This window comes from Harpia harpyja, chromosome 17 (genome assembly GCF_026419915.1).
Source record: "Harpia harpyja isolate bHarHar1 chromosome 17, bHarHar1 primary haplotype, whole genome shotgun sequence".
NCBI classification, from domain to species: domain Eukaryota; kingdom Metazoa; phylum Chordata; class Aves; order Accipitriformes; family Accipitridae; genus Harpia; species Harpia harpyja.
The window spans coordinates 25166234-25192126 of NC_068956.1; the positions used below are offsets into that span (position 1 = coordinate 25166234).

Genomic DNA, 25893 nt, shown 5'->3' on the forward strand with positions numbered 1-25893 from the left:
GGACCCAGCAGGACGCGGTGTGTGTCAAGCCCACGTGCAATGAGCATAACTGCCTGGGTGCTGCACCCATGTCTCCTGGCCAGACCCGCTTCAGAGATGATGTACGAGGCAGAAAATCAAGCAGGTTCCCTGCGCTGGAAGGTGCTGCCTCCCACCATGGTCTTCCCCCAGGAGCAGGAGCCCTGGATCACATTTGCACGGCCGCAGGGCCGCTGTCAGCCTGCCAGCCGGCACCAGCCCCTGGCCCAGCAAGCCATGGAGCTACACGTGGCCAAAACACGGTGCGGAGTCTTTGGGGTTGGTGCTTACCATTTCCCCAAGCTCTCCTAGGCAGAGAGAGCTACCTTGTCCGCGGGGCCAGACCCTGGCAAACCAATCCTCCCTGTGCAGTCCTGTAGATCCTGCTGGCATTTGGCTATCAGCAAAAAGACGAGAAAAGGGTCAGCAAGGAAAAAAACGCAAGTGCCCCAAAGAAGGCAAATGGAATATCTTAAATAAATTGGATGAGAAAGCCAGAACAACACGGGGCCAAATGCTGGCCTGACACCCAGCCCCAGCCTGGCTGCACGGTCTCGCTTCTCAGTGGGGTTTCTCTTGGCTGTAAGTAAGAAGTACACACGGCAAACAGCCAGGGCGATTTGGCCAGATCAGCTGGAATTTTCTTGTTTTCGTCTCTGGCTACGCGAGTCGTTTGGCATCTCTATCCTGGTCCCCACCATCTAGCCAGCATGTGGAAATGGGCCACAGCCTGTGCAAGGTGGGCTCTGGTACAGCCCAGGGCTCTTCCGAGGGTTTCTGCTCCTGGTGGGGCTGCGATGAAGCCTACGTAAAGCTGATAAAACCAAGGAGACTTTGGAAAACTAACTGGAAAAAAACCTCCAAACAAGGGAAAAATTGTAAGGAGGTGAGAAACAGCACACAATTCAACCGACGGGACATTGCGCACGCAAGCAAGGCTCCCCACTCCAGCGTGACAGGACACCTTTTTCACAGGAGACTTCATTCTTCCAGTTTCTCTGCACTGTGGCTAATAAATCTGGCCGGATGACTATCAGCACCGGATTTATGGGCTCTTTTACAAGTGCCTAACATTAAGCAATTCACTTCTGAACGTTTAAACAGTGCCTTATCTTGTCTGCTCTGGCCCTTAGGGCAGGATGAACGTTTTGCATATTCACGGTTATAAGAAGAAAATAAAATAAAATATAAAATAAAAAAATGTGCTTTAATTTTTTTTTTCCTGTTAAAATTCATCGTTAGCCGAACAACATTTCTAAGGTCTTTCTGACCGATCCCTGAGATTCACCGGGGGTTGACTGACAGGCAGTGCCCCCCTTTTATCTAACAAACTCCAGGGTAAAAAAAAAAAAAAACAAAAAACAAACCCACCCAAACATAATAATAATAATATTAATAAAGCCATGGCCACGCTTCCCCCGGGACGACGAGACACATACACTGTACATCTGTACACACGGCGGGGCCGTGTAGTGCATAGGCGGGGGGGGGGCTGCTCCCACCGTGCCCCCCCCGGCCCGGCCCCGCCGCGGCCGTGCCCACCAGCAGTCCCTGCGCCGCGGTTCCCCCCCCCCGCCGCCGTCGCCGCTGTCACTGGGGGGCGGCGGGGCCCAGCCCGGCGGCGGCCGCCCCCGCCGCGGGACCCTGCAACGGGGCGCCGGGGCTGAGGGGCTCCGCGCCCCCGGGCTGCGCCTGCTGCAGCTTCTTCTTGTTGATCTTCCTCTCCTTCGCCCGTCTGTTCTGGAACCAGATTTTCACCTGCCGGGGGGGGGGAAGAGGAGAGTGAGGGGGGTGGTTTCACGGGGATGACCCCCTCCGGGAGCGGGGAGGGGCGCAGCGGGAGCGCATCCCTGCCTCCGCGCATCCCTGTCCCCACGCATCCCGGTCCCGCGCATCCCTGTCCCCACGCATCCCGGCCCCGCGCATCCCAGCCCCCTGCGCATCCCTGCCTCCGCGCATCCCTGCCTCCGCGCATCCCTGTCCCCACGCATCCCGGCCCCGCGCATCCCAGCCCCCTGCGCATCCCTGCCCCCGCGCATCCCAGCCTCCGCGCATCCCTGGCCCCACGCATCCCAGCCCCCTGCGCATCCCAGCCCCCTGCGCATCCCTGCCTCCGCGCATCCCGCCCCCCCCCGCATCCCGGCCACACGTGGCGGGCGTGGGGAGGGTCACGGGTGGGACAGACCTGCCTCTCCGACAGCCCCAGGTTGGAGGCCAGCTCCGCTTTCCTCCTGATGGTGATGTAGCGGCTGTAGTGAAACTCCTTCTCCAGCTCCAGCCGCTGGTGGTCGGTGTACACGACGCGGTACTTGTCTTTCGTCCTGGTTTTAACTGCGGGGAACAAAGCCGGGGTTGGGAAAGGCAGAGCCGAAGGGCCTGGGTGGAGCGCGGCTCTCCTCTCCGCGGGTGCGGGGCGAGCAGGATCAGGCCTCCCCGGCTTTCTGCTCGCCTCTCCCTGCCCGGGGCTTCACTTGGGGACGTGGGACAGAAACCCCTGGCGTGCCAGCTGTGTGGGCAAGGCAAGAGCTGGCTCTTGGCCCCGGCTGCCAGCCTCCGCGTTGCGCTTGGGACACCTTTCTTGTGCACTTGTTGTTGGCTTTCGGTTTTGTTTTGCCTTCCGTACCCAGAACAAACTTTTTTACAAAGAGAAAGGTAAAGGCAAAAGCAAGAAAAGCCCCGTTCAGGGCACGTTTCTAGCCGAGAACCACCGAACTAAGCGCCGAGAACCGGGAACGGCCGTCGGGGGCCCCTCGGGGCCCGGCTCCCCCCGCGTCTCCCCCGGCCTCGGGGCAGCGGCTACAGCGACTTCTCGGTGACCCTGGAAGCGCGACGTGCAATTTTAGCGCTCACCCCCCCCGCCCGCCCTCCCCGAAAAACCAAACCCGAGGAAATCCGAAGGCGAGCGGCAGCCGGCGAGCGCGCATCGCCGCTGCCCGCCTTTCTCCCGAGGGTTTCTTGTTTAACTGGTTGTGTCCCCGTCCCTCCCGTTCCCCTGGGAGCCGAGGCGGGGAGTCTCTGCCCCCAAGGTGCTTAATGGCTGGCAGGCTAACTTTGTTCAGGTAAACTCTCTGCAAACCACAACAAAAGCACCCTGTAAAGATACAAGCCTGATCAGAGAAAACTCCCCAGAGCCAGTGAATAGGGAACACAATCCCAAACAATGCAGGACAAGGAGATCTTATCAAAGAAAAACCCTTCTCAAAGCCTTAATGACAGCCACATTCTGTTTGAATTACCACTACTGAACAAATGGCGGCAGGCGCTTTCATCCCCCCAGCCTTGCACATTAACATAAACACTGGCTCCAAAGGCAGAATTTGAATGGAGACAAGGGACCGGCCACCGCCGCACAAGCCCAAACTGTGGGAACACCACGGGCTGCTGTGGGAAGAGCGACGGGCCTGGGAGAGCTCCACCGCCATCGCCACCCGGGGCGTAACTGGTGCCAGCGGCCGGTACCGGGGCACCGGGGCTTCCCCCACGAGGCGCGGCGGTCGCGGGCGTGGCCGGGACCCCCCCACCCGCCCGTGGAGCCCCCACCGGCCGCGCCGGCCGTCGCTCAAGGCAGGGGATGAGAGAGAAATGCCAGCAGTCGTCATTTACTACGAGCCGCCACCCTTTTTTTTCGGCCCCGAGATATAAATATTAAAAAAAAAAAGACCAAAAAAGACTAAAAAAAAAAAAAGGGGAGACAACAGTCGTGGAAGGCATGTAGCAAAGCAGGGGGACACTCATCTCCCCTGGCAGATGCGGGGGGGGGGAATAAAAGAGAGGGTCTGCGGGGTATTAACATCACAAGGGAGCGCGGCGCCGGCCACGGCCTGATCCGTCCTGCCCCCCCGCCGGCGGCGGACCGGGGCTGGGGGGGGTGTCGGGGGGGGCACGCCTTCGCACCTCCCGGCCCCACCGGACGACAGAGCCCGGAGAGGTCGGTGGGCAACGGCAAGGGAGGCCGGGCCGCACGGCAGACCTTAATAAAGGGTAGGCGCCCAGTGACTCAGAAACGAATGCGGAGCGACACCGGCCGATGATTTATATGACTATAATTGGTTATAAAAATCTTCGAAGTGGCTATAAGCGGAGGAGCGGAGCAGCGGGAGGGAGAGCGAGCTTTTCCTCGGGATCCCCGGCCCATTCCACCCCGCTCCTCCCGGGCAGGGGCCCACCGGCAGCGGCTGCTCCGGCCGGCAGCCCCCCCCCCGGCTTCTTCCGAGGAGCGGGCTCGTTTCGGGGCTCCTTCCCACCCACCGACGGCGCGTCCCGGCGGAGCAGCCCCCCCCCCCCGGACCCCCCCGACCCCTTCTTACCCTGACTGCTGAGCGGGGGCTGCGCCGGCTTCCTCATCCACTCGCAGAGGCCGCGGCGTTGCCCGCCGGGGGAGAGCGGCTCGGGGGCGGCGTTGGCGGCGGCGTTGAGGGGCTGCGCGACCCCGGCGGAGCAGTGGGGAGCGGGGCCGGCGTGGGGCGGGTGGTGGTGGTGGTGGTGGTGGTGGTGGTGGGCGTGCGGGTGGTGGGGGGGGTGGTAGTCGGCGGGGCTGTAGGCCACGGCGGCGGCGGGGGAGCCGCCGTTGAGGCCGTGGACGGAGGCGGCGGCCGGCGGTGCCCCTTGGCCGTAAGCCCCCCAGTCGTCGCGGAGCGGAGCGGCGTAGGGCGCCGGCCAAGCCGGGCCGGGGGACTGGGCGCCGTCGAGGTTCACATGGTAGCCGCCGTAGTCGGCGTACTGCGGGGCGCCCACGAAGTTCTGCGCCGTCAGGTTGAGCCCCCCCGAATGTCGCACCGGGCCGGGGTACATGGGCCCGTCCTTCTCCAGGAGGTAGCTCACGTACATGCTGGCGGGGCCCCGGCGGCGGCTCTCGGCATGCTGCTCGGGGCTCTGGCAGCGGCCCGCCCGCTGCCTGGGGACGGGCTGCCCGGGGCGGGGAGCGGGGGGGGGGGGGGGGCGGCAGGCGGAGGGGCCGCGGCCCCGCGCTGCGCTCCGCGCTCCCGGTCCCAATGCAATGGGCCGGCAGCACTTACATGATTAACGATTGTTTACAAGGCTCTATTAGTAATGGCCCAGACACACCAAAGGCAGGTGACGTGGAGAGGCGCTGGGTATATAGCTACTACCCCTAAAAGACGATTTGCATTTAAAAAGATAAGGAGAGGGCAGCGACCTGATCACAGCTAAATATTCAAGCCTTTATTGTTTAAGAGCTTCCTCCTTCCATTGCAACCTGGTGCACTTTAACCTCCAATCACAGGTTCAAAGGATGAAATCAAGAGACTTGCAAAAGACAGGGAGGGAGATCTAAGGGCGAGGGTGGGAATATGGGAGCCGTGTATCGCGGCCGATCTGCAGGCAGCGCTTTAACCAGCTCTTCTCCGTGCTTGGGGCTGGGGGGGTGGGGGGGGGAAGGGGCGGAGGAGGAGGGAGTTTTGATTAAAAATCCACAAAGCCATTTTGTCGCGGTTGTTTTAAGCAACAAACCCCACCGCGACGGCCTACTGCTTTTTCTAACGCGCTTCCCACCCGCTCCCACTCGGTCACGGGCGATGAAGGAGAGGTAAGAGGAGAAATCCCACCCCCCCCCCGAGGGCGCTGCCTCCTTCCCCCCGAGTGGGCGCCTGCAGAGCTTCGAGGGCAGGCGCTGCCCACCCTCCCCGCCCCAGACCCCCGAGGGCCCCGGTACCGGGGGCACCTTCGCTTAAAACACCCGCTGCCCTCGGGACCCTCTGCTTGAGGGATGCCCGAGCATCCCTCCGTCCGCAGGGGCTTGGGTACCACCCAAGGAGGGGGGGGGACCATCCGCCTCTGCCCGGAGCCCACCACCCGGCGGGGTGATTCCCTCGCCGTAGCGCGGCCGAGCCCACGGGGCACTCGGCGACCTGTCCCTCCACGCACACTCGCTTTTTCCCACCCCCGACGCCTTGGAAACCCGCTGGAAATGCTGGCCCTGGAAGGGCGGCTCCCGGGCGAACGGCAGCCAGCTCCCCCGGCCCAGCCAGCCCCCTTTGAAGAGACGACCCCCTCTCAGCTTCCCCCCGCCGCTTTTATGCTTTAACTTTTCACCCTGAGCGGGGACAATGCCAGACGACGTTTGCATATTCGCATCTTTTCCCATGACACAGCGAGGAAACTTTTCACCCGCCGAGGAAAGAAAAAAAAAAAAAAAGAAGGATGGGGACGGGAGCGTCTCCCCGTTTTCCCAGCACGGTTCGCCGAGAAGCGCAGCACCGGCCGTCCCCGCCGGCTCTCCCGGGAGCTGGCGGCTGGGGTCTGCCGGGGCTCCCCCACGCGTGTCCCGGGGCTTCCGTGAGGAGACCCGGGTGGCCGTGTCCCAGGGGTATTTTTCCTTCCCCGTGGGTGGCTGTTTTGCAGACTGAGGAGTGTCCCTCCCCAGGTCACTGAGACGCCGCGTTTTGCAGCTGAGGGCGGATTTCAGTTCTGCAAAGGCAGATCTTCCCATCCGCACTCCCTGAAAATCTCCCTCTCCTTCACCGCCCCCCCCCCTTCCACCGGGCCCTTTGGTGCTGAGCGCGGGGCTGCCGCGGAGCTGTGCTTTAACACGAGTGGGACTAATTCAGCGACGTCTCCCACACTATCCGGGAAGGTCCCGTGTCAGTGGCCCCGGGGGACCGGGACGCTCAGGGGAGGAAGGACGGAGCATCGCTCCCGGGGAAAAGCCACGGGGCGGCCCCCTCGGAGCGGCTGTGGGTACCCCGGCTGCTAGGAACGGGGTACCCCCCCCCCAGCACACGGCCGGTAAGGCAGTGCCTGCGCCCACACCGTCACTTGTCCTTCGCAGACTGTCGCCGGTGGCCGCCGTTGCGACCCTACGGTAACAGCAGCACAACAGCAGGGATGCGGGGGGGGACACACACACACACACGCCTGCCAGCCGCCTTCTCCGGAGGGGATTTCTTCTCCCTGCTGCCCCTTCCCACCATCACGCCTTACCCCCGCCCCGCTGGTGGGGTAACGGGGAGAAGGAGCCGCGCTTGCAGCCCCCCCCCCTACCCCCCCGCGCTTTCTGCCGCAGGAGACTGAAAGTAACTCTGGAAAAGAAATACCGTGTCCCTTCAGTGTAATCGCCTCTCCCGATAAGCCCCGACACAGCCGATCTATGCGGATGTGAATTTGATGATGCCATAAACGGAGGAAGGGACCATTAAAATGACAAAACTCTGAACGCATTCTACTAAAACGCACCAAACCCCCGACAAACCCCGAACCAGCCCGGTTCGGTGTCTAATGCTCCATCCACGAATCCGTGGCAGGCAGGTGACACCGCTTTGGGGTGAGACCCGACGGCAGCCCGAACTGCTGGGGCTGGGGGCCGCCGCCCGCGGGGACGGACGAAAACCCCGGGGCTCCGGCGGAGGAGCAGGACAAGGCCCGTGGTCCCCGCGGAGGGGACCTGCGGGGCGGCTGGGGCGGGGGACGTTTCGTCCCCGGGACCCTCTTTCCTTAAAATAAGAGGGATCCCGAGCCGCGCATCCCCCGAGCCTGGGTGCTTCCCGCTCCTTCCCTGCCTCCCTCTCCGGTCCTCCCGCCGGCTCCGGGAAAAGAGCGGGGACCCCGGGACCGGACCCCGAGACCAGAGCGCCGGCGAAGCCCTGATCTCTCCCTCTTTGCTTCCTTCGGGGTTTTTTTTTGTTTGCTTTGATTTTTTTTCCCCTTATTTCGTTAGATCCTGAGCGGGGAAATGCGACCCAACGCCTCTCAAGCTGACAAGTGCCTGATCGGGGACACCGTTTGCAGGGAAATATCTTTTTTTTCTTTCCCCCCCTCCGTGCTGACCCCCGTATTTTCACCGAAGGGCCGTTCAACACGGGGCTCCGGCCCCGGTGGACGCCGGCCCCCCCCGCCTTTCTCCTTCAGCCCCAGCCTTACTTCTTGAACTGAAATAATTATTTCCGAGGGGATCTGCCTGCCCCGGGGTGGGGGGAGTCAGGTCCGCGATAATGATTGCGTGAAAAACGCCGGGGGCAGGGCCCCGCTGCCCGCCCTGCCCGGTGCCCGGTGCCCGGTGCCCGGTGCCCGGCGCTCGGTGCCCGGTGCTCCCCGGGTCTGGAGCGGACACCTCGCTTGGGAGCCGGCGCCCATCGTCGCCTGGAGCCCCGGGACTGGGGCTGACTGGGGGGTTACGGGGCGGGCAACATGGTCTGGGGGACCCCCGTCCGGGGCCAGAGAACTCCCCGTAAGCCCCGGGACTGGCCGAGCAGCCCCCGCGGTCCCTCCTCCACCGATTGCTCCCGCTTGCCGGGACCCCCGCATCCCCGGGGATGCGAATTCAACTTCTTCTTTATTTCTAATCGTTTTCTAGTTTAAGGAATTTCTTTTTCTGTCACTTAGGAGAAGCTCAGGGTGTGGGGGGGAATCCTCCCCTCTCCCCCCACCTTAACGACACGGAACCGGGAGCTTTGTTTGCAAGGTTAAAAAAAAAAAAAAAAAAGCTCGCTTGAAAGCTCTTTGGTGGCCGAGGAGAGAGAAGGGAAGGAGGAATCGTGTGTTAGTTAGTCCGACCTGTGGAATTTATGACTCCCCCTAAGCACAGACATGATAAGGACTTAGAAAACATCTTGGATCTTTTCAAGCCGGCAGCCCCCGAGGCTTTGATGTAGATTACGTCGCAGAATAACCCAATACTTTTATCGTGGGGTTGATACTCGGCTTGTTTAAGCACATGCCTCTAGGAGCGGGTTAGATGCTAAACGCTCTCTCCCGAGCGGATTCGAGTTGCTGGGAAGGAAGAAGGGACGGGGGCGGGGGGGGGAAGCCGCTAGTGCACCGCGACCTGAGCCCCCCCCGCGACACCTCTGCTGGCCGGCGAAATCCACCCCGGCTGGATTTTTTTATTTTTTAATTAAAAAAAAAAAATATCTTTTTTTTTAATGGCGAGGGGAAGGAAAGCCGCAGCAGCGCACCCCGGGCCGCGGTGCACTCCCCAACGGTCTGCAGGCAGCGTGCGGGGGCGGCGGCGGTCCCGCTCCCGGGAAGGGAGCCCAGGGCTCGGCTGTTATCGCCCTTGCCCCCCGCCGAGGACAGCCGCCCCCCCCACCCCGGGGTGCCCTCCGGTCCCCCCAGTCTTCACCCAGAGCCACGCCGCTCCCGGGGAAACCGCAAGCCCCGGTCCAGCTGGTGGGACGGTGCCACTAACGCACGTGTTGAGTCCCACGCCAAGCAAAACATGGAATTCCAGCCGCAAAATGGTTTGCGCACGTTTGCCACCAGTGAGCCCCCCGGGCTATCCCCCCCCCCCCCACGCCCCAAGGGCAATATAAAGGCCGATGTCTTCATTGCCTTCCTCCCTGATTCATTTCCTACATCTCCCAGCTTTGAAATGTAACCTTGGCAGGGAGGTGATGCACGCCCCGTGGCCGTGTCCTCCCACACGTCTCAGCGGGTCCAGTCCTGCCGATTTATCCCCCCCCACTCCAGAGCTTTCCCCGGCAAGACTCTCCGGGGTGGCTGCCCCGTACCACAGTCTCTCTCAGCCTGCGTTTCACGGCAGGTCCGATCCAGCAAACCTGTTCAGTCAGCAGAAGCACAAGGGTGACTCTGGCCCGTGTAGACGGTTTGTTGTTTGCGAGGCCGAAGGTTTCAAAGGCCGTAACTGTACACATCCCTGCAGGGCCGTGGTGTTTGGTGGATAATATTTCATGCTAGGCAATGTGGGAGTCCAAGGCAGGCAGGTGCCAAGCGCTTCCTTGGCCTGGCAGGGAGCAGGCTGAGGCTCCCACATGGGACCTGTCTTTATTCTGGGGCCGTAAGAAGGCAGAGGAAGACTTTTCTTCCTCCGCGGGCAAACCTGTTCCCTCCAAACCAAACAAAACCTCAGTCCTTTTGGCTCCAAGGAGAAACTGGTGCCTGACTGCTCTCCACCACCTCCCATTTGCTCCCAGCTGTCTTCTTCTAGTTCCTGGGAGGGAAGGGGACTCTCACCCCACTTTTTTCTCCTCTGAAAAGAGGCTCCCAAAGGAGTGAAAGGTAGGGCCAGGCCCAGATCTCAGGGCCAGGCTCCCGGCTGTGGCCCACACTGCCATCCTCTGGCCACTGGCTTCGTGGCTCAGCTCCTGGGGACCAGTCCGGCTCCACTTCGGTTTAGCTCCGCAGCCCCCCTGCAGCCAGGACACCCCCAGGCACAGGATGCTTTCCCAAAGGAGATCCCAGTCCACATCAGGCAGGTAGTCACTTCTCCAGGAGAAATATGGTGGAAAGTAGAGGTAGGCACCTCCCTTTTTGTAGGACCTGAAGCCTCCATCCCTCTTCTGAGGATGGGGATGTCATGGGACTGGAGGGCTGTCATTAGAAGTAACTTCTGGGCTGTCTTCAGCTGGAAGACAGTGACGTCCCCACGGCATAGGGCATGGCGGGAGGGGAACCGCGATGCAGCTGGGAAGAGGCACCTCTGGGCACATATGGGCAGCCACAGCTAAGTGCCAAAGCTTAGCTGCAGTGCAAAGGATCACGAATAGGTGTAGGTAGCACGTGGCAGGAGCAGTGGATCACTGTCAGGATCTCCCATGGGTTTTCATCCGAACTAAGCGGTATCTAAATGAACTGAATCCTACCACAGTCTTCATGGGCCTCTGTGGAGGTGGCCACAGGAGCACCACCGCTTTTCCACCTCTCTCCAGAACACAGGTCTTCAAAATCCCTTCTCAGCTGAGACCTGATCCGGACTGTACCCCAAGGCACCTACGCTTCTGCTAGGAGTGTTGCTCTATCAGTTTTCCAGCACAGCCGTAAACCCCTAAATTTTAATGTGGCAGTGACCTGTAAGGCAGGATCCCTGATCTGAGCAGCTCCCCCACCCCGTTTTATCTCATCCACAGGAAAGCATGTCAGGAAACACGAATCCGGCCCAGGTCTCAGACAGCCTGGCTGGCAGGGACTCCTTCCCCACCACACCACAGTGCTGAGAAGCTTACCCAGGGTCCCACCTCCTTCTGAAGTGATTCGTGGTCTCCTCAACTATGAGTCTGGGTGGGTCTTTTTGTGCCTCTTTTTAAAGCTGGTTTACTTTGCATGGCCTAATTAATTAGTCATTGATGGAGGAGGGAAGGAGGCAGCAACTTGCTGGCTCAGCAGTGCATTTAGCGGGGAAGAGGGAGCCCTGTGCCACTGGCTACTTCACCTAGTTCGGTGTCCGGGAGAAGGGGGCTGAGATCTGGTGTGCCCAGCTGCATGGGGAATGCCCTAATCCAGTCATCTTCAGCCCGCTTTGATTTCTACACCCCCAAAATATTTTCCAACAGAAGTGTGGCCACGTAGAAAACGACCTATCTGCAAACAACTCTGTAGCAAATATGACCTTGGATTTCTTCATTCCCTTTCACAGATCCCTTCATGAACATGCGGACCGACAGCCACTGCCAGCCTGCGTGACAAGGTCACTTCGTCTCTCCTCTTCTGGTTTAACGCACGATTAGCCCCAGCTTCTCCCAGAGGGACCTCAGAGAGCCCACCCCAGGTATCCCAAACCTGTGCTGAGATGCGTTGGAGCAACACCTCTGGTTTCTCTTGAACCGGACAGAGAAGGGCCTCTTATTTTTTTGGTGTCTGCTGCCTGTGACACAGGGGAGAACGCGCTGAGGGAGCGAGCTGACTGCTTCTCGCCGGTGCCCGCCTCATCCCCTCAACGCCACGAGAAGGATTTTGGCCGTGGATTCCCGTTGTCCGGCACCACCATCCCCGGCCCTGCTCCCCGGGGTTCCCGTAGCTCTGGGCTGGCCCAGGCCCTTCTGCCAAGCCCCGGCCCGGTTCCCGGTCCCCCGGTCCCCTCTCCACCGGTGGCGGGGCTCCATCTAGTGCCGGTTGCGGCGGCGGGACGGGGACCGCGGCATCCCGGGGCGGTCCCGGTGGGGGCATCCCGCGGGGAGGTCCCTTCGGGAGAAGGCTGCTGGCTCCGAGGGGTGCTTCGGGAGGGAAAACGGGAAAGAAAATTAGGGCCGATTCCTCAAGGCGCCTTGTCTTGCGGTGGGGGGTGTCAAAGGTTTCTTTCTTGTTCTTGCTGTTAGTGCTAACAAGGAGAGGGCCGCTCCGCACTCTTAGCTGACCTCAACCCCTTCTGTTCCTCTTCTTCCCAGCTTAATGATTACTGAATCTTTGTCAGACTCTGCCTAACTTAATGCATCTAGCTTAGACTAATGGCATCTCTGCTGGAGGTCTTCAAATAAGCTTAAATCTCGCCATTCACTACAGGGGGAATTTAGCACTTTCTCCAGAGAGCTCCTGGAGGCAGAGATTAGGGGTCTGGGTCCTAACAAGAGAAATGTGGGCATTTTCCTTCAAGAATCATGAAATGGCTCCTTAAACAGCACTGGCTGTGGCTCTGCACAAACCTCAGGAATGGACCGGCTCTGTTGGAAGTGCCCTGGAAAGGAAATGTGCTCCTAAAAGATATTATTTTTCACTGAAAACCTCCTGTAGCTTTGTTCCAACCCTCTCCGCTGTGTGGAGAAGCGGATGCACAGTGCTCCACATGTCCAGCCCTTACAGGAGGGTCTTTCTCCTGACTGTACTTTTTCACGGAGTGCTGTGTTGCCTGAGCTGCTTTTCACGTGTGCATCACGAGGAGTTTGTGTTAGCTCCAAGATTCTCCATTTGCCTCTATATTCCCCAGTCTCAGCTCAGTAGCGATGATGGGGCCAGATGATGTCTGTCCACTCCTTTTTTAATCCAGTGGAAAAACATTTGACACAACTCCCTGGCATGTTTTAAAACACATGGGATTCCCATCTGCTCTTCTATGAGCCAAATTCACATCTGCTTAGCTTCCAGGGCCAGCTAGGCTTGGATGCAACCAGTTCAGCATTAAGCTCCTCTAGCTCTGAGGGCTGAAAACTCCTGCCTGCACAAGACGCTCAACTCTCACTTTCCAGCCGGTGCAGGCTATGTCTTAACGGTGCTGAACTGTGACATCTCGTTGCTGAACACTTTGAAAATTTTTTTATGAGTATGTTAAAAGTCATATACATTTTCCAGAAAATGCAATGTTAAAGTTTTATTTCTATCTTCATATTTCCAAATTATTCTTCAGCAGTTTATATCCGATTAAAAAATCAATGCTTCCTTGCTAATTCAACAATGTTAACAAAAATATACAAATCATAATCGCTGTATTACAATGTTAATTATTTTCAGACAATGTTAGTAAAGAGCAGCTCAATTTACGTGATAGCATATTCTACCCAAACAGTTATTCACTTATAACACTTGCTACTGTAAATCCTAACTGCAGTTAGCATCTTGTAAAATGTAAAAGAGAAGAAAACTATTAACCAGTGTATTCTCATCTTGATTCACTGTGATATAGACAAAGGTATCCTGTTAATCATTATGAAAGCTGTATTTACAAATCCCCAAACCTCATCATGAAAATAACATGTCTTTTTATCTATCTTAAACCCCCATCAAGCCTCTGGTTATTGTCCTGAGAGTCTGGGAGAAAGTTAGAGATGTACTCACATTTTATTGCAGCAGGGTTCATACACCCATAACTTCTGGGAATTGGGAGTGATGATATTACACTCCTAAATTGCTACAGGAGATAATTTCTTTTAAATTAAACATTTTTATTTGATATTAAAACACACAAAGCCCAAAGAATGGAATTAGCTATAACTGAGTCAAAGTGAGACTTCCAGTTGGAGTCTGCCATCTGGATTTTCCAGAGCAGAGAGGCAGAAGGTCATCTTCAAATATCCCTCCTCCTGCTTGTTTTAGATGCCTATTTTAGGTAGAAAGGAATCACTCACTGTAGGTGCCTAGCTCTCATCAGCAGGTGCAGAATGTAGCCTGGATGACTAGAGACTACCCGAGTACCTAAAGCTCGATGAAATGAACTCACCTGAACTGGACATCTGTTGGGAACTTCACAGCAATGGAGGTGTTCAGGATAAGAGAGTTACACACACTCAGATTTATAGTTCCTTGTAAAACAAGGCTGATATTGTAAAATTTGGGCATCTAAAGTTGGCTACTCCAATGGCCTTTTTTTCCAACACTCACTGACATCTGGAGATGCAGATGTGAGTAGCACTTCTGGAAATCACACCAGTTCTCTTCAGATGCATAGTCCGTGCTTGTAAACATCAACTAAAAACCCATGGATTTTCTTGTGTTTGCTTGCAATGTGGCAAGAACAGTCCGAATTCAATGCACTGATTAGACGCTATTTACATAAAACCAGGAAAATAGATATCCAGTTGTAGAGACACAGAGAAAAGACCATTGCTTCTGTCTTGCGATAGATGTGTGCTGAATTCAAAGAAATGAATCGTGTCTTCTCCTCAAAGTAACACAAATAGGGACTGGCCCATAAGAAATGTGAATAGAGCAGCAGTTGGTAATATTTTCTTTTCTTAGTGGTCATATGAAACATTTATGCTACACAGAGTTTACGAAAATACTGAGATCAAATCCAGAACCCAGATTATTTTTCAACCTCAGAGTCTTCATGCTGGAGCACAGTCGGGGATAGCAGAGATTCCTCATCCCTGCTTACACGTGGTTTACTTTTGATGCTGAAATTGTGCGTAGAAACATTCTTTATATTCTGGTAAACCTACAATTGGGAAGAGGAAATAAAAGATATCTTCTGTTATTACTTACTGTACTTGGAAAACTGCTTTTCTCCCTGTGAAGCAGGCACTTGTAAGGTACAGCTCACCTCCTCTTGAGGGAGAATCACTCTTACATCTGCCCGTTTCCTTCCCACTGACTCCAGAGGGAGTCCAGACAACTGCCTGAGTGAGATGGATCTAATCCAGGCAAAAAGAGCTGGGTTGAGGAAGGGCATTGGACAGCAAAGGAGTATTTTTCTTCCAGGTACAGTGCTTTGAAGTTGCTCATTAGTTTGCCTCTATGCTTGACAGCTTCTGCCAGGTTAACAGCCTGCAGAGAGGCTCAAGGCTGCAAAGGCAAGAGTCGTTCATAGCTCCCCACATCCCAAAAGGTTCGCAAGGACACTGCACTGGGAAATAGTGTGTCTAGCCCAGAGTGGACACCCAGGTAGGAATCGGTAGTTTAGAAAGGAGTTGCTTATCCTCCCCGAGGAAGAGACCACCGTCTGGTAAGGATGGACTATGACTTCCTCAGATCCTGTTTGTTATTCTGACCTTTGAGATTGACATAAGGCCTTCCGTCTGTGAGGACGTGGCAGCACAAACTTCTGGTGGCCCCCCATGAGATCCCTGGCAGGTGGCCCAGGCTCAGCTCCCCTCCAACGGCAGCTATCAGCACCACCAAAGCCAACTGCACTGGCTCCTGCGCAAGGGAAGCACATTCCCATAGCACAGGCTGAGAGATTTCAGCCTTCCAGAGTCCCAGTGCAGGCAGTGGGAGGAAAGATATCCTCATCAGGGAGGTCAGGATTCCTTCTGATGGCAGAAAAAAACATCCCCAAACTCTTACATAGATCCATGGGAAATGATTCCATAGCACAGTGGTGCACTTGAATAGAAACCAGCCTATTTCTCAGCTCATTGTGATCTATGGGGCTACATAAAAAAAAAAAAAGAAACATTTTTCTTCTTTCTGTGTTTACTTACTGCTCCTTCTGCCTCAGACAGCTGACAGGCAAGAGAGGAAACCAGCCAAGAAAAAGAGGGTCTTTTTCTGGAGTCAAGGGCCCAACAGGACTGCATCACGCGATAGCTGTAGGACCAAAGAGGTGGTACAGAAAACATTAGCTGTTGGACTCTCTGTAAGTGACTTACCTGGAAGTGCAGAATTTGAATGGGAATCACTAGAATGATTTTATAGAAAGAGGCCAGATTTAGCATGTTGCATCAGAGGAAAAGATACAGAAAGGTAAGGACAAAGGGTGAAATGAAGAACATGGCTTTACCAGAGTAGTTAGTAAAATCCTCCTCATAGGACTGGGGCCAGGATTTCACCCTAGCTGGCACATGCTGGCATGCTAACCTTGTTTTCCAGCTTCCATACAGAAAATGGTTGGAAGACAATTCCTGTCTGTCTCTGGGGCTGAACCTGTGCCTTGTGGACTCTGTAGTCTTGAGGACACTTTTCACAGTGAGTCTTTTTATGTAATGTGACATCACAAAAACCTTTCTGCAGTTTAAATGCCACCTTAGAGATTTTGCAGTTTCATCAGGGACCAGTGCAGTGCCTATCTGCTAAACTTCCTTGCAAACTTACTAGGTCAATAGGTTCCCTGATGTTTATAAGCCCCACAGCAACATTTCATGGGTCAATCTGTCAGATTCATCTGCACCTTTAATGCCATTACATTCTTTACATGGAGAGGATGAGAACAGTGTAGTGTCACAGCAAGGCACTGAGTCCCTAGACCACCTATGAAATATCTGCCAGAAGAGCTCAGACCACCCAAAGTCCTTCCCTTTCCTCCATGCTCCAGGTCTCGTAGGTCCCCACCACCTTCTCTTCTCTTGTCCCCCGGGGTCCACCTCTAGGCAGAGTCCACCCAGGCACAGGCAGAAAATCATGTGCTGAGAGCACAGGAATAGCTCCTGCCAGCTCTTCCTTAGCAGGGTATTTCTCTAAGAGGATCCCTAGCCTCCTGGAACTGAAGTAAACACGCTAAAGCTCAATTAAAAAAAAAAAAAAAGTTTAGGAAAAAAATCACCAAAGATTTAGTTAATATCCAAAATTAATATGGTATAACATAGCTTTTGCAAAAATTAAAAAAAACCAAACCAACAAACAAAAAAACCCCAAACAAATCTGTGATCTGAGAACAAGAAGTTCCCTGGGAAAGGAAGGCCCAATTAAATAAAGATAATAAATTAGTCCTTTCAAACACACATAACCTTTAGTGTTGATCACTTCTGCTTTAGGACAAAACCTGCAGGATCAAGCAGCCTTTTTCAGAGCTAGAGGAATATTTCACCTTGTGTGATTTTTTTGACCAAAGTACAGTGTACAATAAATAAAAGGTCATACAGTGACCTAGTAAATATAAATGCCCATGCTGTGCATCACTCAGAAAATATACTTACACATCTTTTGTAGCATAATACGGTGGGTCCATTTTAAATCCACTTTGTATTAATTTGTAGAATTTTGTATCAACCTGAATACCAGGGTAGGGATTTACACCTATGGAAAATATTGGGGAATACATGTTAATTCAGAAGTTGCCAAAACCAAGCAGTGCTCTTTTGTTGCATTACAGAACATACCCAAAGAGAATATTTCCCACAGTAATATTCCATAAGACCAGACATCACTCTTCATTGTGTACGTCCTCTCAAATAAGCTTTCAGGAGCCATCCACTTAACTGGTAAACGAGCCTGTACAGACAGGGGGAAAGGAGGCCAGGTCATGCTGTGACACAGGGTTTCTAGATGTCTCACTAGTTCTCACTGCTTGAGTAGGATCAGTTCATGTGTGCTACCGTGAAAAGCTGGGCCTCCCTTAGCAGCCCCTTTAAATTTCCCTTAAAGAGAGAATTAGGCACTTCTGAGGAGCCAATTCATCTCATCCATTTTAGATGACTATTAAAGGAGATGAGCTCAGCCCTGAAACAGCCCCCTTTCCTCCTCTGACTTCCAGAGTGAGTAGCTCGGATGGAGATGTCCACTCTGTACTTCATCATACAGCCGGAGGATCGGCTGTACCCCCCACATATGCTATTGTCCCTAGGCTATTATTGTCCATAACAGTAAGCGATTCCCAGCATTTTCCATCGACGGATTTCAGTGTGCTTTAGAAAGGACATGGGTACCATCTTATTTACAGTACTAGCTTGATTAGGTTAATTATAAGCTAAGAATCTGAATTTGCCAAGGGTAGGAAAAAGGGAGATTTCTGCACTGCCTGTACAGATATCTATAAAGCTAACAAGGAATTTGAAAATGAAAAGCTTTACTTTCTTGGTTCCTTACCATTCTTACCACAGTATGCAAAATAGAGAGCACTCAGGAACTTACATTGCCCCTGACAATGTAGTCGGAGTTGTTCACTACATCTCTGGCAAGGCCGAAGTCACATATTTTCACCACTTTTCCATGGGTCACTAGTATATTCCGGGCAGCGAGGTCTCGGTGAATGCACTTAGAAGGAAAGGAAGGGTTAATGCTCTGCAGCATTCGGTATCAGAAAGACATAATTCCCTTGTCTCACATAGAGCTCTCTGAATTGCTGCCTCTTTCCACTTAAGCAGTTCGGAGAACGAACAAGCTGGACAGTCCCCGGTTGCTCGTGACAAGGGACGGGACCAGAGCAGGCAGAAGCGTGCAGCCACTTCTTACCGAGGGCCACGTCTAATATTGCAAGACAGACTTTGCCATAAAGCAGGGGAAGGTGGTATAGTTCAAACCTGCCACTGTGTGGCTCTGTTCCTCAGTCTGCCTTTTATAGACACATGTATTTTTGCCGTCTTCTCTATCTAAACAGTTTGTTACCCTTCACCATACCGATTTGGACCCAAGAAACTCCATTCCTTTGGCAACTTGGTAAGAGAAGCAAAGAAGGTCTTCAAAAGTGAGCACATTAAAATCCTCTTCTTCATCCATCTGTCTGCTTGCATGCTTAATTTTATCTGTGAAAAATAGCCAGGAGTATGAGTTTTTCATGGTCTTCCTCACTCTCTGATTAATTCTACTGCGTGTCATAAGGATTTTCACGTGCTCCTACCAAGAACAACAGCACAAAGAGCATCCTTCTTTTGCATCCTTTGCTCAGACACAAAATAAAGAAAAGGGTATTTTAATACTCAAATACTATGTATAGCATGACCAGAAACAGAAGCCTCTGGTCTTAAGTGTTGTTGAATCCTTCTCCAGCAAAACTTCTGCCAGGAGGGAAGAGAGACATATGATAGAAAGGGCACCCCCGTGCCACTGAATCTAGTCTGGTTAGATCAATAATGTAATAAATACAATAATAACAGAATTACTAGAGATAAAAGCAGTTAATCTCTTACCTTCCTCAGAATACAGCGCAATCCCATTTGATCCAGGTGTCACATTCATGTTTTGACTTCTTTGTGTGATTTCAAATTCATCCTCTCTGCATAGAGTCGTATTCACGCTGTACTTCAGGTGAGTTCCCTTCCTAGAGTGGATGACACATTTTCAAAGGTTACACACAGTGTATCACATAATCTTCTACACATAAACTGTTTTGCAGTGAAAAAGCATGATCCATTATTGCTATTAAAAATCTGGGCACAGACATGAGTCTTCTCAAAACTGGAAAGAGAAACAAGAGGTTGCTTGTCTTTCGCAGTCCAGTGAGAAGACTCCATCATAAGGAGAATCAAATCTCAGTTCCTCCCAAGCCATTGCTTATTAAAGTATGTGAGGCACATTGTCAAGAATTCAATAATTTCACCAGCTTACAGCACAGCTGAGAATGCAGCTTAAAAAGAGACAGAGACAGTAGCTTTATAAAGTATTAAACTGTTGCCGAATGCTTTACCTGGAATTTTGGTCCAAATGGACATTGTGGTAAAAGCTGAAGTTGTGCTGTTTAAAAATATCCGTCAGTGTCCAGTGAAACTTTTCTCTCTTGCTCCTTAAGTAGTTTAGAAGGTCACCATAGCAACAGTATTCAAATATCAAGTAGATTGGTCCTGAAATAGTTGGAAATGTAAATGCCACCTGCTATCTATAGCGATCTCCCCATTAAAACCCTAATGATGCCTCATCCTCTCCCAGGACTAATCTGTATTAAACATCCCAAGCATCTCCCGTTCCCGGGTAGATAACCTGTACTGATGGGCAGGTAATCTTGACTGACTGTAATGTCCCTTTGGAAAGTCTGTGTAGCTGATTCATCCCTGTGGTGCATCTCCCAAGGCGGACTGCAAATCCCTGTCAAGGCACAAAGATCCTTCCCCATACCAAGGGCACTGGGGAGGACAGCACGGGCTATAAAGGTGCAACATATTGTCTAAGCCATATGTGGTTCAAGCAAAAGATGATTTTTATTTCTGCTAATTATCTCAATGGTGTAAATTGGTATCCTTTGACCTATGCCCTTTCATTTATCTGCGCTACCTTCATGCTCTAGAAATACCCTTTTTTTTCCACGAAGGCCACCTGAAACCCAAGTGTGCTTGCTGAGATGACCTATAGGAGGGAAAGACCTTGCAAGGGGATGTGTCTGAGTGGAGCACTGGTCAGGCCACTTTCTCAGGAAAGGAAAAACATCTCCAATTCCCGACCCAGGCAGGCTCAGAGAACAGCCATGACAAGCCAGCGGGAGCAGAACGCATGGCCCAGGAGCTCAGAGCGGTCACACATCACCCCTGCGAAGTCTTACACCGTCATCACCACTTTTGGCTCAGAAAGACCGACTACGAATTTGTGGACATTTCTGCCAGAAGAGCCCTGTCAAGCAAGGCAGGGCATGCTGGAAAAAGCCTGTAAAGTCTCTCAGAGGATAGATTTGAATGTCTTGAGACCCATATAAATGCTTCTGAACACGGGGCTTGGATAAGGCTGGAAGTGTTCCTGCCCTACCCTGCCAGACTACGCAGGTCTTCCCTGCAGCTCTCCTGCCTGCCATCACATCTTGCCGAATTTTCCAGAAGGCAGGGGCAGCGTGCATAGTTTCAAACCAGCTAAAGCCACCACCACCGATCTACTTCTCTGCTTTCCTCTTATGCCTTAAATGTTTTTGCACGACAGTATTGCTGTTGATGCAAACTGGGGAAACAAGAGTTAACTGTTCTCTTTGGTCTTTCCGACTTAAAAAATATCTGTGGCAGAAAATCTGTCAAGTTTTTCAGTGCAGACGTTATAATTCATGATATGGACAAACACTGGGTAAATCCCTACCCTTTCCCCATGTGTTCTTTAGCCTCTCTTCATCTGCTCCGGTTCACTGCTGGACTGGCCAGAGAAGGAGTTTGTGGGACAAGAATATCTGTGTACATTGCCTCAATGATAACATGAGTTACACAATAACTTTAGTGTATAATTAATGAAAATACCGTGCCACTTTTTCATCTTAGTCCATCTTTGCTTAGTTCTTTCCATCTTCAGTTTATTTTTACATTAAATCCTTTAAAAAGTTCTGTCTCTTTTCATTATTCACTTCTCCTCTTTCTTTGGGTGTCCCTCCTGCCCGCCTCTGTTCTTTTTCAGTTTCTTTTCATTCCTGTCTAGCTTTTAGTTATTTTCCCCTTTCTTTCTACAACCTCACTGTATGGCAAGGCACACGGTTAAAGAAAAAAAAATAAATTATGATTTCTTATTTGAACACAATCACATGGATACAAAAGTACCTTACACCAGATAAGTTTTTCCTTTTCACTTAATAAACTGGCCTGTATCAGTGCCATCACCACTGTAACTGGAAAACCTCTCCTATAGAAGGGCTGTTATATCACTTCATGCAAGTACAATTAGAAAGGACTCATTTCTGTACACATGCATGGCCTTAACTTTGCTTTCAGTTCATCTTCATCTTCTTTTGGGCCAGCACAGAACAGCAAAATTGGTTGGGCAAAGACAGGATTCGGGGGTGAAGAGAGAAACAGCAGCCTGAGGAATAGGTGATTAAGTATGGCTTGGATGTTTTTAATACTGCTTTCAAGAATCAATTCTTGATACTTCTCTTCTGTTCAGGAGTCCTCGTTAGTCTGGAGGTTTTTAATTGGTACCTTTCCACAATTGCATGTTACCTGACACAGTACAAGCTCCTAGTAGGTTCACAATATTTTCATGGCTTCCAATGTGAGTCATCATTTTCAGCTCAGACATTAGAGCATCTTCTTCTGAAGCATCAGGTTTTTCTGTAAAAGTAATAACACAGATTTGGAAATCTCCAGCAAAGAAATAAAAATGTAAATGGTTGCGATGCTTTGTCACATGTGAGTCTTCATTTCAAATTAATTGGACTGACAGTACATTTGGGAACATCCTAAAAAATTGTTGTACAGTATAAAAAGATTTAGCCAAAGGTGGAAAGTAAATGTGTGTGTGAGTGTGGATCATTTATATGCTTGGGAAAGCACTCATAAAATGTTAATATTTGTCATTCTTGGGCTGGCAAGGAATGACAGCAGTGTATTAAGGTGTTCACAAGCACAGAAAAAATGGCAGTCAGCCCTGTTGGAGAGAAATGCTATAAGAAAAAAAGTCTTAACAGACATATGGCATGCAACCAGTTGCAAACTAATAGCTAAGAAGGCCACGCTGTGTTTCAGTAATAGCTTTAGCCTTGTTTTTCAGCAAGCATTTGGTCCTCGTCATCTCAGTGAACTGGGGATGTGAACCAAAACGATCGAGTTGAATTTCCATAAAGACAACCGCAAAGGAGCAGACCAAGGAAGCGTAAAGCTGATGCACATATGCAAATAGGGGATGAAGAGCTGGATGGCAGTGCTGGCAGGAAGGGACTGTGCTGGCAAACAGGTGAGCAGGGTGCTGGTGCTGGTGTGAAGCTCATCCCATTACGTATCAACAGGTGGGTGAGGTGGGTGTCAGTCTCTTTTCCCAAGTAACAAGCAATAGGACGGGAGGAAACGGCCTCAAGTTGCACCAGGGGAGGTTTAGATTGGATATTAGGAAAAATTTCTTCACCGAAAGGGCTGTCAAGCATTGGAACAGGCCCCCCAGGGAAGTGGTGGAGTTACCATTCCCGGAGGTATTTAAAAGACGTGTAGATGTGGTGCTTAGGGACATGGTTTAGTGGTGGACTTGGCAGTGTTAGGTTAATGGTTGGACTCGATGGTCTTAATGGTCTTTTCCAACCTAAATGATTCTATGATTCTATGATTCTGTGAACAGAGTTGTGATACTTGGGATGCAGTGAAGCAGCCCTCCTCCTCTGCTTGCTGCCAGGGAGGCTTGCTCCTGGTCACTGCTTTTATGAGGGGTCAAGACAGTTTGGAGAGAGGCCAGAGCAAAGCAGCAAGGAGTATTAGAGGTTTAAGAAGCCTGACCCATAAGGAGGGATGGAAATAAATTGCTTTGTGTCATCAAGAAGAAAAGACTACAGGGAGATGTGCTGGAAGTTTTGCAAACAAGCTAGCTCAGACAGAGAAGGCGAAGGGAGTGCAACAGCTAGACAGCGCTATGAGAAAAAGGGATTTTACACCAAAGTCCACAGAGTCACCAATGTGACCAGCAGGCTAATCTGCACTATGAATTTACATTCATCCTCTTTAGAGCCGAGCAGCTCCATCCTTCCCCACACAACGCAGACCTCCGGTGTGTAGGACAAAATGCAACATGCTGCAGGAAGAAGGCACTTCAGTAATACCTTTCCAAACTGAAACAGGATTTTGAAAGCATTTTGAAAGGATCTCGAAACCAAGTATTTGTGAGGTGTAACTGCTAAAAGTTTGTATATAAAGGGATTTCCAACACTGCTTCGGCTTTGGAGCCGCTAGAATACATCACTGCTTGCGAAAGGCACCCAGAATTTATCGTACCTTTTAGCATTTTGACTGCGACCTGGACTGAATCTCCTGCATTGCTAATTCCATAAGCTGTCGCATTCACCACTCTCCCAAAAGCCCCAGAACCGAGGACCTGTCCTACAAGACACAATATGCCAATATTATTCGCAGCTGGTACAGCACAGGCTACTACTCCAGCATTGGTGTTTGCCTTACAGACTGCTCACCAAATTCCAGATTTTCCCTGGGAAATTCCCATTTGAGGTCATATTCCAATTGTCTGAAGTCGATGTAGATGTACTCGTTATCCGATGGGCCTATCATCTGTATCATTTGCAACTGGCTTTCGTATCTGAATTGCTTTGGAAGAAAAAAACAGTGGAATAAATCTTAGAGGAGAAGCAGCAGCCTGGTAAGAACAAAAGAAGAAGGGGCAAGTATTTATGTTTGCTTTTACCTTTTTGTATTTATGAAAAATGAATACAAACAAAAAAGCGATCAATAGGAGGAAAAATCCAACAGAGACATAGAATGCAGCATTGTCCGGGGGGGAAGAAACAGCTCCTGCAACTTTAAGAGATACATATTACTACCCACTGAATGAGAGCTTGTGTATACAGCTAAAGGTGCAAGGAGAACTCGTGGTGGCTTGGTCAGTTCTGTCAGTTTGCAGTCCTCTCATGCCTGAGCCTCCTCTGCACCGGGAATGAGATGGAGCCACATGCAAAGCAAGGAGCCGGGCAGGAGGTGTTACGTGCAGGGCAATTCTGACATCTGTTTTAATTCCCCCCAAAATGCTACACCAATTAATAAATCTAAGTGAACAGAGGTGTTGGTGTGATCCAGGGATTGGAGTTTGTGAGCATAAACAGGAATAACCAATTCCTCTTCTCATCGCATCTCCCTCCTCTCTCCCTGCGCCTTCCCCCGAGCAATGTACGTTAGGTACCGAAGCACCAGTTAGCAGTGGGTGGGCTGTACACAAACTGCTGGGAGAATGGCTCTGCTGCTCAGCCAGGAGCAATCTTAACAAGCCAAGACCATACTAGAAGGCGCCGGTGGGTAGGTGAGCATTACATGAGACCTACCCTCATATTCTGGTAGCTTCTAAGAGCATAAGTATTATGCTTACTTTCTATTGTAATTTCAACGTGAATGCTCAAACTCTATCAGTAGTCACAGCTTCTGCCAGCTGTAGTCAAAAGCACCAAACAGCTTGTTTATCCATGACAAAGGAAATCTCTGTACTGCAGATATCTGGGTGCTTCAAAACACTTCCCAGATGCCACAGCATGTTCCCTGTACCTGAAATATTTTGCCCTGTGGAACGTATATGGTGTTACAAGTATAAAGTGCATGGGCAAATAATCATATTGACTTTCTTGTTCAACAAGGAAAGAATCTCTCATGCCCTTGACAAGAAGAGAGACTGCACAGCAGTTCCCAAACCAGGGCTTAGCCTTCTGCCACCTGCCTACAGCAGTTGAAGAAGGTCTCTCCCCCGGTACTCACTCCTGTTTCCCAGACAGGGACTGACTCTTGAGTGGGTCTGTTGGTTCAGTCACGCTCTTGCTTGGGCGTGCAATGACCTCCATGGGGTGAGGAGAGGTCCCATGGGCATTTCTGGCAGCACCACAGTGACCTCCAGGAGAGGAACAACAGCCAACATCTGCCACCAGCTACCAAAGTGGCTTCAGCTCTTCCCAAAGCTGATGCCTCCAGGTTTCAGGTAGGAATTACTAAGATGAAATAAAAAAGCAGATCCCAGCATTGCCATGGCTCCATCCTGCACTTTCTATTTGTGTCAAATTTCTGCTCATTTTAATGAGGGTGGCCCCCGCTTTGGGACCGGAGAAAAGAGACACGTATCTCCCACTCACCCACTGTTTCCCACACTGTAGACACACAGCGCTTGTGTTTTACCTGCAGTGCCATTGCACAGTCAGCCATTTAGCCAGATAAAAAAATACCGTAAGTTGTACCACGCCAGCTTTAATTGAGAAAACCTGTGCTAAAACACTGGCTTATGGTACCTGACAGGTTAATGAAACTCCTTTCACAGGCTGAACCGGCAGAATTGTTTGCACAGCACTCCACGGAGAAGGTTGTTGCTGTCTCCTTTACATCTAAAGTACTGCTTGAAATCCACGACCCCAGGGATCTCCTCTCTGGCAAGAAGTTGTGAATCCCCTCAGTGATTTCTTCTGTACAGCTGAAAAAGAAAGCAGACCAGTTTTGATTTTTGGCTCACGGTGGCATTTTCCAGGGGAGAAGGTGGGATGCTTCAAAACACGTCTTACGTCTGTGTTGGAAGGGAGGCAAGGAGGGAGGGATAGATGGGTTTGGTTTTTATTTGTCACTGTTAGAGTGAGGCTTCAGAGCAGTCGCCAGTCTTATTTTTTTGTGATGGACATGGCAGGGTCAGCAGGGGGTGAACTGGGCTCCCCACCTCCTACACTGGGCTTACTCCCACGCTCCATCACTGCCTTGGCAGGGCACCTGCAACCCCTGACCTCCAGGACCTCCACCAATTTCACAGCTGACA

General features: G+C 51.8%; 2 protein-coding genes across 2 annotated transcripts in view; both read right to left on the reverse strand.

The window, feature by feature from the left end:
* Positions 1-1608: 1608 nt before the first annotated feature.
* Positions 1609-4845, reverse strand: CDX2 (caudal type homeobox 2). Its single transcript, XM_052812931.1, has 3 exons — positions 4326-4845; positions 2204-2349; positions 1609-1776 (listed from the first exon to the last, which is right to left on the reverse strand). The coding sequence occupies exons 1-3, from the start codon at positions 4843-4845 to the stop codon at positions 1609-1611; spliced, it is 834 nt and encodes a 277-aa protein (XP_052668891.1).
* An 8235-nt stretch (positions 4846-13080) lies between these two features.
* The window catches only part of FLT3 (fms related receptor tyrosine kinase 3), a 41780-nt gene continuing 28967 nt past the window's right edge, over positions 13081-25893 (reverse strand). Inside the window, exons 12-24 of the mRNA XM_052813068.1 lie at positions 25382-25560; positions 23806-23918; positions 23576-23708; positions 23382-23486; positions 21627-21737; positions 19415-19568; positions 18918-19048; positions 18409-18533; positions 17923-18045; positions 17172-17283; positions 16989-17088; positions 15558-15663; positions 13081-14572 (exon numbers count right to left, since the gene is read on the reverse strand). Coding sequence (XP_052669028.1) covers positions 14441-14572; positions 15558-15663; positions 16989-17088; positions 17172-17283; positions 17923-18045; positions 18409-18533; positions 18918-19048; positions 19415-19568; positions 21627-21737; positions 23382-23486; positions 23576-23708; positions 23806-23918; positions 25382-25560 — 1624 coding nt within the window. The 3' untranslated portion in view covers positions 13081-14440. The remainder of the gene's footprint in view (positions 14573-15557; positions 15664-16988; positions 17089-17171; positions 17284-17922; positions 18046-18408; positions 18534-18917; positions 19049-19414; positions 19569-21626; positions 21738-23381; positions 23487-23575; positions 23709-23805; positions 23919-25381; positions 25561-25893) is intronic.